Below are 20,200 nucleotides of genomic sequence, written 5' to 3'. Positions count from 1 at the left end.
GCATGAAAACTTGCAGCCAGTTCTCCTCCTTCCCTCTGATACTCCAAATATAACTTGCAAGATGGAATAGGATCAGCATGAGAAAGAACTTTCTAGACGTACATTTAGCACTCAGATGATTGCACTTGCATCTTTGCCAGTAGCTTTTTTACAATCTTTTCCAATAAACACAAGGGAATAAAATATTGAAATACTCCTTCACAATAGAGTTAATTGATAATAAACAGTCTGAATCCTGTCAAGTAGCAAATGGTTTCTGAAGAGAAGGAGCAAGAGTTAAATCATGCTTGGATAATATTCACCCTGACCTGATTCCAGGAGGAGAAGGAAGCCAGCGCCTGGACTCGGCTCATGTAATTCCATATGAACAGTCTCTGGAAGCTTCACATTGGCTTTGCTTTATAAATGTCACTGGCCAAAGACACAGCAAGGATGAACTCCTAGAATATCATTGAGAAAATCTTGCTGACAAGAACCCTGTTTGCATTCCTATTTTCATATACAAACATTTCTCAATCTAAGCTTTTCTCTCTTCTTTAGAGTCAGATGCCCATGAAGAACACTTGGGATCCTACTTTAAAAAAACAAAGCTTAAGCTGGGCACTGTGGTGCACGACTGTAATACCAGCAGGTCAGGAGGTTGAGACAGGAAAATCGCAAGTTCAAAGCCAGCCTCAGCAAAAGCAAGGTGCTAAGTAACTCAGTGAGACCCTGTCTGTAAATAAAATATAAAATAGGGCTGGGGATGTAGCTTAGTGGTTGAGTACTTCTGAGTTCACTCCTCAGTACCAAAAAATAAAATAAAATAAAATAAAAAAGTGGGATGGGCTCAGTTGTAAAGCACCTCTGGATTCAATCCCTGGTACCAAAAAAAAAAACCCAAAGCTTTAGTTTATGATTATGGTCTGATCAACTGTCCCAACCTCAAACAAATAAATAAAAGGAAGCAAATAAATGGATCCTTTCTTACCACATCAGTCTCCTCTGATCCAAGTCCTAAATATGTACTATTTGTTTTAAATAGTACAGGGAAGATTTTAAGGCAGTGTTTCCCAAATGACATTAAGATCTAAGTATTATCCCCAAAACAGTGTTGTATGATCAAATGGGATTGAAAACACTTCTCACTCAACTGCTATCCAGGAAATTGATAGAAATTAGATTGAAGGCTGTGAAAGGTACTGAAGTAAGTGTTCAGCTTTATTTAACCCACCATTTTCCAAATTTACTTGATTATGGCACTTTTTTTTTAGTGTACAGGATCTATTAACTTCTTTTACTGTGAGGAACTTGGACTGGGAACCCCTGCTCCGAGGTAAGAATAACAACACAGAGGAAGAACTATGCTGCTGCCCTAGGCTGATCGCATTACCAAAGTGAATGCATCCTGACACCTTAGAGAGTTCTGGAAATAGTGGGGACAAAAAGGACATAACCAAAAGAAAAGGCAAAATCTGGGGGGAAAAATGACTTATCACTGGTTTTACCATCCTCTTGACCCCAAAAGACCAAGCACTAAGTGGGTCTCTCAACCAAAGAGATAATTTTCAACTTCTGTCAGCCCAAACAGTGGTCTGATCAACTGCCCCCACCTCAATCAATAATAGCTGAAGAGCAAAGAGAAAGAACAAATGAATGGATCTGCCTCATTTACTAAAGATTCTGGACACATGGTGTTGGCATTGACTATATGACTAATAAATTGACAGGCTGGCTGACTAGCTGGGCAGCTGGCTTGCTGACTGGCTAGATGGATGAATAACAGGCTTACGGCAACATAAGCACCTTACCAGGAATCAGGAAACCTGTTTTTCTTACATTTTCTCTATCTTGGACTTTTTACTTAGATCAAATCACTTGAATGCTGAGCTTTTAATTTTTTCACTTATAAATAAGAATTTAATGAAAACCTGTCATTAGACAGTAGTTTTTACATTCTTTCCATTGGAGGCAAAAATGTTCTAGGGACGTTTTCCCCACCTGATTTCCCTAAAAGAAAGAAAAAAGAGAAGAAAAAGAGAAAGGTAAAAATAAAAAAGAAGGAAATTTGATTCATTTGATTGCCTTTCGAATAGTACAATAACACTGATACCAATACCTCTGGACCAGGTTCTGAGCCTCCAGGACCCAGGGTCAATGGGAGTCTGCATGTGCACTAAAAGCCCTGTCCTAAAAACCAAGAGCCCCAGGTGCTTACTCATCCGCCACAGTCACCAATTCATCATTGAACTTCACTGGATCTAGTTGTCCTGAAATGTCAAATTGAAAAGGAGAACGTAAACTCCTTACCATCCAACTTTGAAAGAATCAAGAGGTAAAGTACACACTGCTCAATAAATGTAATAACATTGTGTAATCTCATGGATGCTCACCATTCAAAGTCCCAGCATTCCTGATCAGAAAGTGCAAAACTCTCCAGGACTGGCTGAAATGTAGCTCGTGAGTGCTGGGAAAACCCACTGTGTATCACAGGCAGCACAAACTGAACTCTCTAACCTTGAATTCCAGTTGTCCAGCCCAGGAACCCTGATGCACCACTATCTGATGTTGAATGCCACTTGCGGAGGTTTTAAGAAATGAGGGCTCTTGGAGAACCAAAGGTATTTCAGTTCATCAGGGCACCTCTGTATGCTTCACTGTTAGGGACTCTGATATAGAGGACCAGTCAGGCAGGTTTTCCAGAACCAGTCTATCCTACCCATCCTTCAAAGCCAAGGTCAAAGCCACCTCCACCAGGAAGTCTTTATCAGTCTTCCCCTGGGTAATGCCCAGACATCTGCCTTTATGGAATTGCAAATTATGAGCTTATACAGTACAGGGATCCTCTTCCTTACTTTCGTATCTCCACTCCCCAGGTACTCATTAAAAAGTATGTTAAATGAGAAATTGTGTTCTAGGGCACTGTTTCTCATATTTTACTATAAATAAGACTCATAGTAGGACTCAAAATATTACATACTCAAACTTCTGAAACAAAGTTTTTTAAAGCAATATTTACCCTTACTGTATCCAAGTATTCTATTTCCATATTTAAAAATTGCTATTTAAGTTGGGCGAATGCCTGTGATCCCAGCAGCTTAGGAGGCTGAGACAGGAAGATCATAAGTTCAAAGCCAGCCTCAGCAAACAAAAGCAAGGTGCTAATCAATTCAGTGAGGCCCTGTCTCTAAATAAAATACAAAATAGGGCTGGGGATGTGGCTTAGGGGTTGAGTGGCCCTGAGTTCAATCCTGGGTAGCCCCTACCCCCAAAAAAAATATTATTTAGGATCTACTTAATTAGGGCTGGGATGTTAGTTCAGTGGTAAGAACCTGCTTGGTATGTGCAAGGCCCTGGGTTGGGTCACCAGCACCAAAGAGAGAATATCTATTTGATTTCATGATAACTGAGGAATCCTGATCCATAGTTCAAAAACACAAAGCTATCGTCAAAATGTACCTTCTCTTTTTCTTATGTCTTTCCCCCTTCAAAAAAAAATAATAATTAAGGGGCTGGTGCTGTAGCTCAGTGGTAGAGTGCTTGCCTAGCACATGTGAGGCACTGGGTTCAATCCTTAGTGCCTCATAAAAATAAATAAATAAAGGTATTGTGTCCATCTACAACCCCCCCAAATTTTTTTAAATAATAATAATTAAGCCTGTGCAAAAAGCATATAAATTCTAAAAGATCTTAGTCAATTTAAATTTGGAAAGGGTCAAATGATGCTCATTTGCCTAAAATCCAAAACCTGTCAGAGAAGACAGTTGGAAGCCTTACTGGGTGTGGGGCTCTCAACAGGGTTACCTCTTTCACCTGCAAAGACAGGTACATCTGCATCTTAAGTAATATTAGTGTATCTCACACACACACACACACACACACACACACAAATACACACACACATGCATGCATGCTAGCACACACAATGGATACTAAAAATAAAATTGATCATCTTAATTATATGCATTTTAATTTTTTCAGCTACTACTTGCCAGGTAGCTTTCCAAAAATGGTGCCACTAATTTATTCTTCAATCAACAGGGGAGGACCACATCTGACTTCCCCTCGCTCTCCCTGAAACTGACAGACCCATCTTTTCAAGGGAACAGTTCTCCCCTTCTGCTCCTTGGGAGCAGGCTCTGGGGCACTTCCTCTGGAGTCCCACTATACCTAGTGTGGGGGCAGGAAAAGAGCAGGACCCCAGCCTCCACGGAGAGCCGGAGAACACAGCACAGTGCTAATGAGGCTGGACAGAGATGGCACTGGTGGAGGGCACGCCCTCTGGGCTTTGAAACCCATTTCGATGGGCCCTGGACTGGCCAGTGGTAAGACGCCTTCTCAGTCTAAAGCAGTGCTGTGAATCCCCCCACAAGGAGACAGCCACATGACTCCACTTTCCTGCTTATTTCTGAATCACTGTCTTATCTGTCTTCCTCCCCTTTTCCCCTTAAAATAGCTGGCTTTAGGGCGTCTGTACACAGTCATATGATAAGCGGTGATAAAGAAAAACTTTGAGCCAAGTAGGGATAAGGAAGTAAAGAGACAGTCCTGTTCTCTTGCATGGAGGGTGGGCTTTTAAGACATCAGTTGCCTAGAAACAAATCTTAAATCTTCAGCCCCAACAACCAACAACCTGAAAGAGAGAAGCAGACTACTTGGCAGTCCCATTATCAAGGACTTGAAGAGATTAGTCTGGGTCCTACTCTAGTCCCTCCCAAGGGACAGACTCTATCCTCAGTTCTCCCACTTGTACACTTTGGACAAAAAGGTCATCTCCCTCCCTGAATCCCAAAGCCCGTCATCCTAATTTCTTATATGTGTGTGGCATGCTTCCTTTTTCAGAGGTTTATTAATTGAATCTCACAACCTAATAAGGTAAGCCAAGTCAATAAGACTATTCCCATTTTACAGGAAACAGAAACTCAGAGAGGTTAGTTTCTTCCCCAAGGTCACATAGATCATTAGTGGTAGAGCCATGCCCGTAAAAAACAAACAAGCAAACTGTGAATGCGGCACTTTGTGAATATATACTGGCCTATAAATGCTGGAAAGCGGCAGCAAATACAAACTTGGCAGACTACAGCCATTTCCTATGTAACTCATTATAATGAGAACTACCATCTGTCTAAGACGTATCCCTCGGATGAAAAGCAACCCATAACCCCAAGTGACCCTTGAACACATAGAATTAAATCAAATGGACTCTCTTACAGCATAATCAGCTCTAAAGTATATGAGCTACAATTTATTCTTTACAATAGAATAATAATAACTAACATTTTTGTAACACCATGTGATAAGCACTTTTCTAAGTACTTTATAGGCATTGTATTATTTATTTCAAACAGCACATTTGGATAGATATTACTGGCTTTGCTTTACAAATGAAGAAATAAAGGCCCAGAGGTTACTCATTTGTCAAAAGACCTCACAACTGGCTCAGTGGAGAAATACAGGATCAGAATTCACATCCCTCTAATACAAAGCCCTCACACCTAACCATCATGCCATCCGTCTCAACATCTGATGGCTGTGCTGCATCATTTTGTCACCTTTAAGTGTGCATACATGCATATACATGTGCGCGCACACACACACACACATACACACACACATCTGCATGCATACACATGTGGATATAATTTTTAAAAATGCTACATTCTACTTCATTATGAAAGAACACCTCAGCACAAATACCTAGGTCAATATTATTTATCATTTAATGTTAAAATTTTTGTTTAACCAATCCAGTATCTATTATATAAAAAGCAATATGTCTGGTATTCACACAAAAAGGCAGGAGGTTTTACTGCTGGGGAAATTTTTTTTTTTTTTTTTTTTTTTTTTTTGTCTCTGCTAGAGAGCAGAGAGGAAGTGTCTGATCATAAACAACAGATATCAGTCATTTGAAATGGAGGCTAGGAGTAGTAAATGTTCCTGCCATTCCAAGGGCCAAAAGAGCTGTAGCCTGGAGCATTCTGGAAATGATTGCCCCGATAGAGGAAGAACTGGCTGGGTGGCAGGAGTATTCCAGGAATAGGTACATGGGGAGCAGAGCACAAAGAGGGGAAAGGAAGCAGTTTGGTGTGGCAGACAAAACAAGCCCTCATGGAAGAGGTCGCTGACCCCAAGGCTGAGGGACACTCTGGGCAGAGAATGGAAGGTGGTCATGGGCCCCTTCGGGGCCCTGAGGTCTGACAGGATAAGGAGGCTGGCCTCTGTTCCGCAGGCTGTCGGGCTGAGCAGGAGACAATTGTGGGTTCTGAGCACCTCGGAAGGGTATTTAGTGCCATGATCCCAGCACAGCGCTTACACAAATCCCCTGGGAAACCAGACTGATAAAGATATGAAAGCCATGACTGTTGCCATGACTTAGTACTCGGGCACCTAGAACTTAAATTAAATGTTCATTTCTAAAATGAAGAAAATGTATTTTGAAACAGCTAAGCAGTCAGGACTGCACCTTCAGCAAGCAGAAGCCTAAGAGTCCCCGTGACAGGAGCAGAGGTGAGGAGTCCTGTGGCGTGTCATAGGCTCACAGGGTGCAAAGAACTCTGGACATTAAGGCATGAGGTCTCCTCTATGACACTGGGGTTCCAGAAAGGGGTCCCTGATCAAAAAACATGTTCCTTATTTTTGGTTAACGCTGGAATTCTTTCTATAAGAGGCTCTCAGAGGGACAGGATGACAAGAAGATTCACTCCTGGTCACATTTCATTAACAGGATTATGGAAGACAGAGGCCCAGATCACCCATTATAGCAAATTAAAATACAGGGCTCCCAGTTAAATTGAAATTACAGATAAACAACACATACTGTTTTAGTATATGCAATATTTAGATCATATCTATAATAAAAAAGAAGAAAGAAGAGTATTCATTATTCATCTGAAATTCGAATGTAACTGGGCATCTTGCATTTCATTCTCTAGACTCAGGATACCTCTAAGAAAAATAGGATGGATGTCATAGAGGAGTAAAGGACACATGCGAAGGAGGTGGGGTACCAACGCCAAATCTCTGTTATCTACTTCAGGATATGGTGAGTCACCCATGCTCACAGTGGCTCATCAAGGCGGCACAAAGTCCCTGCTAAATGGCCAGGCACTGTCACCGATGTGCATCTCATCCCATCCTTGCAGCAGCTCCACAAGCTTTGAAGGACAACGAGTATTAACCCCTCTCATAAGTTAGAAAACAAAAGTTCATGGAGGTTAAGAGAATTTTCTCAAAGTCTCAAAGTTGCAAAACTGACGAGCCAGACCTCATGTTCCTGGGTGAGTACTGAAGAAAGTTTAGAAGAAGAAATGGATTTCACATGGTTGAAGAGAAGAAAAAGTAATTCCTAAGAAGAGATCCTTGATAAAGGTTAAAAGAGCTATTTGCTACATTTATTTTTGTTATTTAAATGCAAATTATCTAAACTGAAATCTGAGCTTAAAGATTAAGGGTCTTAACAGACAATTAGCAAGTAAATGTCTGGTTCCTTAGGGGAGTACAGTAATCTTTTCAAAAGTCTGGCTATTCCTCAGTTGTTACTCCTTCAGCAATTCGACACTGTGGTCAAAAGCAAAATCTTGCTCTCCAAATGGAGCATCTCTGCACACTGCCCAAATTTGGGCCGGGACATCAGAACAATTGGTGTGCACTGCACTAAAGGTTGGGCTTACATAAGAGACACATGGTAAGAAATGGGACACACACCTGGACCACAGCAGCAAAACAGGCTGTAAAAAAATTTTTTAAAGCCTCAAACCTCAGTCTAGGCTCACAAGCTAACTTAAGTGATGATCACGTCAAAATACAACAATGTCTCAGCTTTTTAAAATGCAAGAGAGAAAAATGCATTAGAGTCAGCCTATCCCCTGCAAGGGAAGCAAGCCCAGGACACCTAATCCAGGTCCCCTTTCCTCCCACCCTGGGGTGGGGGAGCTGCCTAAGGAGGCCAATGTGGAACTCCAGTCCTGCACTCTTAGAAGTCAGCAAGCCCAATTCCTGTCCCAAACTCATTTTAGAGGGGGAAGAAAGTCAAGACTGGAAAAGGTGTTGCTGGCAACTCCTCTGTTGGATATCACGAACAAAATATTCAGACAGAAGCACAATTTTTACCTGTATCTCAGATAAATATCATACACAGATCATTACCAATAAGAATTAGTTACCATATTTAGAACTTGCTATGAGCCAAGTATTTTCACATTTTATCTAATACTGCAATAATACTACAAGATATTTATCATTACCATTTTACAGATAGATCAAATAATTTGCCCAATATCATACAGTCAAGACTTATAAAACTAGAATTCAAATCTAGGATTGACTAATTCCAAAGTCATAGTACTTTCATTAGGTTCAGGAATTTAGACAAACTACCCTTCAATTATATGAAGGATGCTCTCCAAACTTATTCTCCAACCCTATAAGGCCTATTAAGAAATAAACAAAAGAAATAAGCTGGAAATGCAGCATGAGAGACTGAAGTTAGCTCTCAGATTCCTTAATAACTAAGAATTTAACATATTATAAGTGATTCTGTTTAACACTTTGTCCCAAGAAAAGTTCCTAGAACTTAGAAAGTATCCAATACATTTTTACTGAATGGTTGACTGAATAAGTGGCTGGCTGGTAGATGGAAGGATAGATTAATGAATGAATATTCATTCTATCCACTGTTCCCCCTCTTTAGATAACTTGGTTTTCATTGTGAGGGTTTTGTTGTTGTTGCTGTGTTCCTACTGTAATCCTGACTTCCCCAAATGCCAACAAAAAAAAAACAATCTAACATTTTTTATGCTCTTCTAATTTAGCGGGGCTCCCTTCCTTGTCTAGTTAGATCCCATTTTCTTCAGGGCCTGGCTCAAAATCTTACTAAGAAGCCTCTGTCAACTAGCAAAAGCTACACTAATCACCCCTCTCTCCTGAATTCCCATAGCTCCTCGAGTTCACTATTTAATAAAAGGTGTAAATCTTTATTTCCCAAGTGACTCACTTGAGGAAAGTCCATTTCGTCTTTTATATAATTATAATGTTTTTCTCAAAATATGTCCTCAAGCCAGGTGCAGTGGTGCAGGCCTATAATCTCAGTGGCTCAGGAGGCTGAGGCAGGAGGATCACAAGTTCAAAGCCGGCCCCAGCAACTTAGTGAGGCCCTAAGCAACTTATCAAGACCCTGTCTCAAAAATATAAAAATAAAAAATAAAAATAACTGAGGATGTGGGTCAGTAATAAAGTGCCCTGGGTTCAATCCCCCGGTACCAAAAAAAAAAAAAAAAAAAAAAAAGTCCTCAAACCTCTAGTTCTTGTTGTTTCCTCACAATCACTGTTTTATGATTAAACATGTCTGAGAAACGTCTGGTTTACAGAGATGTATAATCCCTTTGCCATGGACCATCTTGAAGCCTCTTCCATGCTAATGGATATCTGCTGAGAGCCCCAGGGGAAGTGGCCCCAGCAACCAGCTGATTGGCTCCTCTGCCGTGATGCTCATTGGGCTGTTTCCCTGCCCTTTCAGACTAAGGAGCTGCTCATTGGGAGACTCTTTTGGCTCCGCCCACACCACCCAGCCAATCCGCCTCAAGAGCGGTTGAGAGGTGGCAGGGAGAGGGCCCATAGTGGCAATTGGGCTCTGAGGGAATTCCTGAAGAGCTCGCGTGGTACAGCGTGTGTTCAAAAAATAAAGTTCCTTCCTGCTTAATAAGTGGCTCGTGAATTGTGCCCAGCCAAACTGCGGCAGATATCTAATTCTTCAACATATCTAAACCTCTTGATGTTTCAGAGACCTAAAAACATCATGGCTCCTACCCTTTGAAAGGCAGTCTGGCAAACACTGGTTGATGGTATGTTCCACCCTTGATAAATGATGGACGATTCTCTCAGCTACCTAAACTGGTTGAGAGAATCATCAGTGTAGGCAGAAGGCTGGGAGATACCTTCATCAACCTTGCATCCCAGAAATTCTGCTTGTTTGTTTATTTGTTTTTAGAATATCCTTGACGGCTCAATGATACAGAAAGAGGCTCCATTTAAAAACTAAATTTACTTTTTGTGGGTCTTGAACACTAGGTAAAGAAGCAAGCTGTTAAAAATAGCTTTGTGGTTTTTGATCACAACAATGGGGAAGGATGGAGAGAGAAATAAAAAAAGAAGCTGGCAGTTTTACAGGGGAGACAAGACAGCTTTGGGAAGAACAAGAAAGATAAATGATCAAGGGCTGGGTTGAGGATAGCCAAGGTTCAAAAAGTGGGGTGCAGAGAGCTAAGTCAAGGTCATTGTTAAAAGTGACTTAACACAGCATCTGGACAATGTTATCTTCTGATTTCACAGATGTGGGATCTAAGGTCTGCCCAGTGGTGCAGACCTGTAATCCCAGCAGCTCAGGAGGCTGAGGCAGGAGGATCCAGAGAGAGTTCAAAGCCAGCCTCAGTAAAGGCAAGGCTCTAAGCAACTCAGTAAGAGTTATCTCTAAATAAAATACATAACAGGGCTGGGAATGTGGCTCAGTGGTTGAGTGCCCCTGAATTCAATACTTGGTACAACAATAACAACAACAGAAAAAGAAGCAAGGTCAAAGTGTCCCAGGGCTTTGAAAGAACTGAATTCCAAGTATTTATGTTACTCCTTGATTAATACTGTGTCTCCTACTAGACTTGGGCTGAGGATGTAGCTCCTCAGTGGTAGAGAACTTGCCTGGTACCTGTTTGATCCCCAGCATTGCAAAAAAAAATTAAAGTAAAAAAACAGAAAAGATGAAGCATTGGCCTAAACCTTCCCTTGCCTTGGTGCCTGGCACAGATGGTATTCAATAAATATTTGCTGAATGAAATGAAAGGCTAGCCAGCACAATGAATGAATACATCACTCTGTCCATTGCCTAGGATCTTTTGTGGGGCCCATCATCTTCCTTTTCAACACTGTACCAAATGATGAACTTCTGAGAGCACTGTCTAGGTCAGTCAGATTAAAGAATGCTGCCTATTTGATCTTCCAAGAGACCGAGCTAGAGAAGCAGCCTTTGATTCAACCAACCAATAAGGAGTGGGCTGCGTGGACTTTCTGAGCAGCTCAGACTCTGATTGGAGAATGGGGCAGAGGGACTGGCTCCAAGAGATGCTCTAGTCTGAGAAAAAATAAATTTATGTCTATTTGAGAACAACATAAGCAAAATCAAAGACTTTTTTCCCCCTCAATAATTAATTATATATTCACTCACTATGACATTCCAACCCCTTCTTGAGTCTGATTACATTTTTGGTCTTAAATACTTCTCAGGCCTGGTATGGTGGCACACTCTGGTAATCCCAGCAGGTTAGGAAGCTGAAGCAGGAGGATCGCAAGTTCAAAGCCAGCCTCAGCAACTTAAATAATTCTGGGGGCAGGAGCTCATTGAGTGTACTGCTTGCTGGCAAATAAGGTGACTTTTCTCTAGCTTTAAACTAACTCTCTGAGACTTCAAGGTGAGGTAGAGGGGACAGGAGGGGTTGGGGAGAGGGGAGGTCATCATTTCCTTTCAGTACTTGGGTTTGGTGGCAGGCTCCAGTTTATCCTCTTCCTCTCAGACATTACAGTATGGAGTTCAATCATATTCCCTCTGGAGTTCCAATTTTGTTTGGACGGAGGTGAGTTACAATGACAACAGTATTGTTCCAGTCCTCTCGTTTCTCCCAGTGCAGTACAGACTTTTGGCCATTTCACATGGTTTCTGCCAGAAAACTAAATTCCAAACAGGTGCAGCCCTGCTGATTAGCATTATAATAGATTGTAATTACTTAACAAGTCCATATATACCCAGAGGAACTTGGAGAGAAATGTGTTTTGCCAAGTGTAGCTTTTATTTGTGTAAAATACTACAGGCCTGCTCTGGAGTTCTTTTAGGCTAAGTGAAACCTGCAAGGTTTGTCTGCAACAGGCTTCAATGAGCTCTGTGAGTTCAGATGCTGCCATTTGAAATTTCATTTCTTGTCGCTTTGAACTACAAGGGGTTTTATATCTAACAACCCTGATGACCATTTAAACTTGATTTAAAACTCGGCAAATGAGGACAAGTGTGCTTTTTCTCTCTCTCCTAACCACAGCACCTTGCACAGGCCATGGACACCCAGAAGACACATATCCCTGCTTTAAGAAACTCTGGACTTGATAGATAGAAATTCTTCGGTTCAGTGCAAATTGCCACATGGACATTCTCTCACAAGGATGTCTTTGGGGGATCTCACAGACTTTTATTAAATATCCTTTTCTTCCTCCTGTTTACTTCTTTCAACTGTGCAGAGGAATTGTTTAAGAAATCTACTCAACTGCTTACCATGTTGGTCTTCTCAACTCCATGTTGTGTTTTTATGCTTCCCAGCGGAAAGAACTTTGCCATACACAACTTTTGTTTTACCAAGCCCCCAATATCTATCATAGTGCTGGATCACAGTAGTACTAGGCACACATTTACTTCACTAAATTCATTCATTCAATAGTACACTAGGCACTATTTTAGATGCCAAGAAGACAGCAGTGAATAAAAACCTGTACTAGAACTTCTGTACTGGTGTCAGAAATACAAAATAAAGGCAAATAAAAAAATATGTAGTATATGAGATAGAAATGAGAGATAAGGAGAAAAAGCAAACTTGAAAAGGAGCATATAAAACCTTCTAGAAGAGGATAAAATTTTAGATAGGCCTTCCAGAAAATCCCTTATATTTGAATAAAGGCTTGAGCCATGAGGATATCTGGGGAAGGAACAATCTAGAAGGATGAGATGGAAAAGCATAAAGACTGAGCAGAAGCATGACAGAGGTATATGAGAATGTTCTGTGGGCCAACATGGCTAGAGAGGAAGGATCAGGGTGAGGACACTAGGTGATAGGGCCAGAGCGGCTGGACCCAGAGGCCGGACTGGTTGGTCCTGCCGATTACGCTCTTCGGGTTTATCCTTTGAAGGATTTTCTGACAAAGTTGGGGCAAAGCAGAACCAATTTGGAGGCAATTGAGATAATCCAGGTGCAAGATGATAGCAACTGGGCAACAATGGTATCAGCAGAGACAGGAAAAATAATCAGATTTCAATCTATTTAGACACAACAGATGTTGCTCTCAGATTAGATATGGGTGGTGAGAATGACAGGCATTACCAATGGCTCTTCCTGGCTGATGATCTGGGCAACTGGAAGAATTGAGTTGCCATTTCTTGATATGGGGAAGATTAGCTCAGATTGGGGAGCAGGAAATTAGGTATATATTTGACACATTGTATTCAAGATGCCCTTTACACAATCAAATGGCAATGATGAGAAGGCAGACCCCCACATATGAGTTCTAGTGTCCAAAGATGGGTACAGGCTAGAATTAGGAATTTAAAGTTAACAGCACTGGAAATGGACTGAAATGCTTGAAATTGGTACAGTAAAATCAAAAACACTGGCTCCAAAATATTCCTACTTCCAATTACTTATAAGCTTCAATAAATAATTAACTTTTGTCCGCAACGACCACAATTCCTAGACCTTCCAAAGCAACCTCATTTCAAGAAATTCGATTATTTTCAAAAAGGCAATTTGCTAAGTGTAACTAAATTAAATTTATTTTTAGACTATGTAAGATTTTTCTTGTAAATACATTCACAAATCAAGGAGCAAAATATCTTTCACTGGACCATATGTTCAATTTAAGATTCTAAATCTATGAACACACCCACATAACTCTTCAAATATTAACAAAACTGCTGAAATGTTTTGTGGCCAAATCCTTTGCTTAAAGTTTACAAAGATTCCTTATGTAATCCTCACCTCAAGCCTAAGAGTAAGAACTCTTATATTCCCATTTTGCAGATGAAGAAACAAGTTTAAAGGGCCTAAGTCACATGATCAAAGTCATATACCCAGTGAGTGGTAGAGACAACCTATATAGTTACAACTCACTGATTCCAAGGAGATGGATCCAACGAGGAATTGAGGGCCTCAACTATTCACTAAATCCTCTTGGTGTCAAAGATAACAAAAAACAGAACACACAGACAAGGCCTGACTGCCCTGGAGACCTAAGGCTATCTCAAACCCTTAACTCTTGGGCCCCAATGCCAGAAGTCTGTATGTGATAGCATTGGGCCAAGAACTAACCCTTAAGGGAGTTATTAACAACTAAGAGGAGCAATACTGAATTAGATAGAAAAAAATTTATAGGAGTAGAGAAAAGGGAGAGATCTACAGTCTCTCAGCCGCTGGAAGACAAACTCAGGTATAGGTGCCCATAAAGGGGTCATGGATGGACCATACCCAGCCTTTGCAAAATACCCTCTGCAGATCCTTCCAACTTCACTCTGTCTAAAAGATGCTGGAGGTTTTCTAAGACCCCCTAAGACTTCTCAACAAATGTCCTGAAGAGATATGCCCTTGAGCAATGTATATCAACCTGTAGTATGGTCCCCATCAGACTTACCAGGAAGCCTGTTTAATGACCTCCTGTATCCCCAGGCTCCTCCCAGAGTATGAAAACCAGAACACCCAGGGCTGTGCCCAGGCATTTGTGTTGTAAGAATCTCCCCAAGTGAGTTGGATAGGCCAGAGGGCAAGCAGGCCCATTTGGGGTAGAGGACTATCTCCCAGAATCAGCAGGCACAGGATAACTTTGAGAGAAGCCTTGTCCATGGACTACTTCAGAAAAATCTGAAACAGAAACACTTTGTATACTAGCCTGCTCTTTCTCACAGTAGCCAGGGTCTGAGCAGAATTCCAAGGACAGCTCACTAAAAATGCAGACTCTTGGTGATAGTCCCAAAACATGGAATCAAGAGCTGTGAAGGTGGGGTTGGAGAATCTGTACTTTTATAGTGATTCTTATGCACACCTAAATCTGAGTAGCATTATTATCTAGTTCTTAGACAACCCCGACCTAGTGCAATGGTGTCATAATGGATTCAGCTTCAAGCACCAGCAAAATCTTTCCTTCTCTTGGTAATGAGCTTTCTCTAAAGCAACCTTCTTGTCATCTCACCTGAGATGTCTTCTCATTATGTGAATAATTACCTCAGCCTGGCTTTTAAACATTCTAGAATCCACCTCAGTTTTTGAAACTTTCTCCTACTTCGGTGTTTCAAACTGTGACCCCACATCACTAATGATGTCAAGAGGCACCTGGGATGAACTTCTTTTCCTTTTACTTTACAGCCATATTTGTTTTAAAATGAACAAGGCAAAATTATAGCTACAAAACCCAAACCTGTGATTTCACGATGAATAGTAAGGCCTAAGAAAAAACTAAATAAGAAAAGAATCAATTTGTTAAAATATTTAAAAAGAGCACAGAGGCTATTCAGATGAGTCTCAAATCTGAGAAACCTTGTCCTGCTTGGTCCTAACAGGTATGCACAGTTTCAGCCCTGCTTGTCCATTCTTCAATCCAAACCATAGATATTCCCCACCTGTAGTGAAGTGGTGCCCATGCCCATCAAACTGTCTCCAATTGCAGACATTTCTTTAAATGTTACCTGCTTTTTCATGCCTCCTTCCAGGAATCCTGGATTCTTCCAGCTCTCTCAGGACACTCACTTTTTGAACTTGTTTAATCTACTTAGGGTACCTACCACTCAATTGGAACATAATTGCTACTTAAGTATCTATATGCATCTACTCTTAGTATCATGCAAGCCCATTAAGAGCAACCCATGGCCTCTTCTACCTCTGGATTAGCTACAATGCTAAATTCCCCTAGTGGGATCTGAGCACAAGACAAGAATTCGGGGAATACATGGGAATTCAAAGTGCAGCTAAATGAAATATTCTGCCACATGGACAGAAGCCTTTCCTTGCTCTCCACCTCCCTAACCTCAGGACAGACCTCTTAGCCACATGCTAGAAATGGTGGATCTCTTCATTCCTTCCAGTTAAGGAGTACAAAGGCCTGAGTTCAGGAAAGTCTACACAAATATGTGATTCTGTGGGTGTACCCTAGATGATGGGGATGGGAAAGGTGGCCTGAGTCAGTGTACATGCAACTTGTCTCTGTTTCCAAAGGCCAGTCACCTCTGCCCATGCAGCCCATGTTCAGTCTGGAGGAACCAGAGTAGCCACGGCAGCCTGCCTCAAGTATTTTAATCTATCCAATATCTGTCATACTTCATTCACACTTGCTATAAGGCAAAGAGATAATGATTTTGAAAGCACTTTAAGTTATCACACACAATAAAAATGTCAGGGACACAGCACATGAATCTGTAGAGAGAATAAATAGAGGAGGCTAGACAGACTGTCCCCCTCTAGGCAAGCCGTAAGCAAGAGGAGGTGACAGCCCAACTTCAACCCACCTGTGCTGGCCATGTGACCTTGATACCCACTTAGTTACTCTGGAACTCAATGTCCTTGTCTGTAACACCTGCTTGTGCACTAGACGATCTGGTCTATAGACAAATGCAGCACAAATTTGAGAACCTTACAGAATGACAACCAAGCAGAGAGTTCCCAATACATGTTTTTCTAGAAGTGCTGATAAGGCGGGGGTATCATGATGCACCTCAAGTTTGTGGCAGACCCCAGCATCACAGATCCACTCTCCCTCCAATTGATTCCTGTTTTGTGAACATAGACCTGCTCTCTGCTCACTGCCCACCTTGATGCACATTTTCAAGAAGGCCTCAATCTCCTCACCGCCACAGGCAGGTTTTGGGTGTTGAAGTCGCTTCCAAAATTATTTATCCCTTCAGCGCCCCCCACCCCCTACCTGGAACATGCACTGCCTACAGGAGTAAAAGGACCACGGCCATAAGCAGAGAGAAAATGGAGAATCGGAGAGGGGGCCCAGGGGAAGAACATCTATGAAATGCAGTAGGATGAAATGCATTGAATTCTCTTGGATTCCATAAAGGTTTGCCTGCTTAGCAAAGTGGAAGCCACAGATCTCCTAGGGTTGTACCGGTGTGGCTAATTGGAGCTTCCCTGTAAGCCCTGTAACCATGGTTTCAAGCAGGCTACATCACAGCCAGAGCAGAAAAAGAGCAATTTTTTTTCCTATTTTCCCCCTAAAACCCTATGTCCTTGAAAAAAACATGTAAGGTGACATGCCAAGGGGGTTCATATGCAACCTCTGGGCCCTAGGATATTCAGGAGTTGGCTGTTTTTCAATAGAAAGTGATTCCTCCATATCTCTTCATGAGTCTAAGGTAACTCTTTCTGTGTAAACCAAAGAATCTTGAAAACATATTCACCCAGAGCAATGCTGAGTGGAAACATGTAACAAATACAGAAACTCATCTCCTAATTTAACACCTTTTGCTCCAGGAGGAGCTTTAAAGAAAAAAAAAAAAAGCAAATAAGCTTGCTTCTCTCTGCTTGTCCAAGTGCCAAGATTGAATCTCTCTGGCTTACATTGACAAGACCTATTTCCAAGTGCCTAATATTGAACTATTTAATCAATTAGCAATTAACTGGGTCTCAAAGATAGTATTTTATGCTACTGTATCTTGGTAATCAAAACAAGAAGCAATATAACTTTAAGCTTCGAAGCACTGACTTCCATGAAAATACAACATTCTGGATGAATGGGCAATGAATTGGGTGAAACGGGCTCCACTGATGTTTGGAGACTCTAGAGGGGGCATCCTGGAGAAGAACACATTTTTTCTTTGATGTCAGAAGTTGAGCTAGCCACACATGCAGTAGAATAGAAACAAGCAAGCTTCCTTCTGGAGGGAAAAATAAAAGCAACTCCTCACTCGGCTAGCAGGACAAAGCCAGGACGTGCAAGAAACCTTCAGTCTGAGCTCCACGTGCCTCTCCAAGGACGGAGGGACCCACCCACACACAATTGCTCCGAACCAGCCCACCACGCGCCTGCGGAAGGCGCCAGGTCCTCTGTCAACCTCCAACACCAGCGGCCCAAGGCTCTCCCAACTTGCAAGCCCCCTGCAGTACCCTCTGCCAGGAGGGCACAGAGCCGGCAGAAGGTTATACCCTCTTTTCATGTCCCATCTTTCTCACTCCAAAGTCTGTTTCTTCCCAGCTACGAAGTGAAACGTGCCCTTCCAAGGAAACTGAGACGTACATGCACACACCCCAGTCGCCAAATGAGTTTCGGAGAAGACCTATGTCCAATGCCTAGGCAGCCAGTCTTTCCCCCCGGACCCCAGGGCCGGGTTCCCGAAAGGGGAGCGGCCGGACTCACCCAGTCCTCGAAGTGGCGGCTCCCGTTTTGCAGCAGCTCCTCAAACTGGATGGTGCAGTTGGCCACGAAGTCATCGTAGCCGATGGGGGCATCGTGAAAGACGGCCAGCTCAATCTTGCGCCCATTGCACACATCCGTGACGAACTCGTCGTGCCAGGCCGGACTGTTAGTCTTCTGTTTGGTGGCGGTTTGGCCGATGCGCGAGTCGTCCACGTTGAGGGCGATGTAGGGGTCGAGAAGGAAAGTCTGTGGCCGGGGTCCCACCGCATGGCGCAGCGACCAGGCTGTGGGCTTCAAGCTCACGGCCTCACAGATTTTGATCTTAAGAAGGCCATTGAACACTACCATGGTCGGGGCGGGGAGTGGGGGCCGGGGTCACTCCGTCCGCCCCGAAGGCCGGAATGAAGAACAGACCGCGGGCGCTCTGAGCCTCGGGGACTCCTGGGTCCCCTCTTGCTCCACCCAACTCCACTCCCTACACCTTGTGGCGTTGCGCCCGGGCGCCGGCGATTCTCAGAGAGTGCATGTATTTCCTCGCCGGGTTCCTAACGGAAAACAGGGAGGGGGGGAGAGCCGGGAGACGTCCGTGTTTGGAGCAAGTCTCTCCCCCCCTACCACCAGCGGCACCTCCAGAAGAGAAGACGAGCTGTGGACTCCACCGCAAGCCGAGGGGACTGCCTCGCCGCCTCGCTGGCTCTCCGGGTCCGGGTGCCGGGAAGCGGGCGCCGCGCCCGGCGCTTACCTACCTTTCCGAAACATAATCCCCGGGAAATTTCGACTCCGGGAGGGGGAGGGGGCGGTAGAACCGGGCGGGGACGAGAACCGGGGGCGCAGATTTCAACCCGGATCCTCTTCGCCCACCCAGCGCCTGCCTCTGACCGCGCGGGGCGGGGGGTGGACCGAGGGATGTGCAGTCTATCCGGAGGGATGCATGTCGAGAGGAAATGGTCCTTCTCGGAGCCAAATTTTTAAAAATCCACAAGCCACACAGCCAGCCCGGCCGCCGCCTCCTGAGCGAAGCAGAGCCGTGCCGCAGCAGGCGATCGGGAGGCTCCAGGAGACCGGAATCTTACAGTCGCGCGGGCTCAGGAGTCGGGTGGCCGCCGTTCGGGATCGGGGCGCAGGCCGGCACCCGGCGGTGCGCAGCGCGGCGGCGGGGCCGGGACTGCGACTCGGCGCGGCCCCACCTCCTGGGCGCCAGCGCCCGCCCGCCGCGCTCCCAGCGTCCCAGCTCTCGCCTGCCGCTCGCTCGCTGCCCGCCAGCCCGCTCTCCCCCACGGTCTCTTCTCCCTCGGTCGGTGTGCGAGCGAGTCTCCCTCCCTCTAATGCAGGAAATGCGCAAAAGACGTCAGTGTGTGAGTGTGTGTGTGTGTGTGTGTGTATGTGTATGTGTGTGCACGCGCGCGCGCGCGCGCCAGTGTTTAGGGAAATAGAAAGTTTTGCCGGTTGGGGGAGCAATACGGGAAAAGTGAGCGGAGGAGAGAACAGCAAAGAGCGGGCCAGCCTGCCTGGGTCGAGCTGGCGGGCGGGGGAGCCCGGAGGGAACCCTGAGTGGAAGCCCGGGGAGTGGCAGCATGAGGGTGCGGGAGCGAGAGCTTCGAGCGATGGATGGATACGTCGTTTGGGGTCTCCACCGGGGGAGGACCGGGCCGCGCACCTTTTGTGGACGCTGCGGCCAACTCTTTAAGAGTTGGGGAGAGAGGAGTGGCGGGGATCGCGTTGCCCCCAGAGGACTCGGGAACCTCTCCTAGGCCTACCCTACTGGGGCAGTGGCTGGCCAGAGAAGCCTGCGAGTGTTGACCTGTCATTCTGTCCCGGGACGCTCAGCTCCCAGGCAATGGGGGAGGGGCACAGGGAAGGACCCGAAAGGCTCTTGTGAGTTTTTTAAATGGGATTATTGTCTCTTCCGTTTCTTTGGGAAGCGTTCTCCCCTTGGGGATCTGTCCTGGACCCCCTCTGGGTGTGAGAACTTGACGGGAGAAAGCTTGGTCGAACCCCGGCCAGGCCCGGCTTGTGTGTTTATATTTACAGAGTGTGTTCTCCTTTTTACGCTGGACCCCGTCTGTGCCTTGGAGGG

The 20,200-nt window shown here is 44.1% G+C and overlaps 1 protein-coding gene across 1 annotated transcript in view; it reads right to left on the bottom strand.

Annotated features, from left to right (window-relative positions):
• Positions 1 to 19,504, bottom strand: part of Prkce (protein kinase C epsilon) — a 487,170-nt gene extending 467,666 nt beyond the window's left edge. Inside the window, exon 1 of the mRNA XM_027934598.2 lies at positions 18,124 to 19,504. Within this exon, the coding sequence (XP_027790399.1) occupies positions 18,124 to 18,471 (348 nt within the window). The 5' untranslated portion in view covers positions 18,472 to 19,504. The remainder of the gene's footprint in view (positions 1 to 18,123) is intronic.
• Between the last annotated feature and the right edge of the window lie 696 nt (positions 19,505 to 20,200).

The sequence above is a fragment of the Marmota flaviventris genome, chromosome 14 (assembly GCF_047511675.1).
Source record: "Marmota flaviventris isolate mMarFla1 chromosome 14, mMarFla1.hap1, whole genome shotgun sequence".
NCBI classification, from domain to species: domain Eukaryota; kingdom Metazoa; phylum Chordata; class Mammalia; order Rodentia; family Sciuridae; genus Marmota; species Marmota flaviventris.
This window is presented reverse-complemented; position numbering and strand designations above follow the sequence as displayed.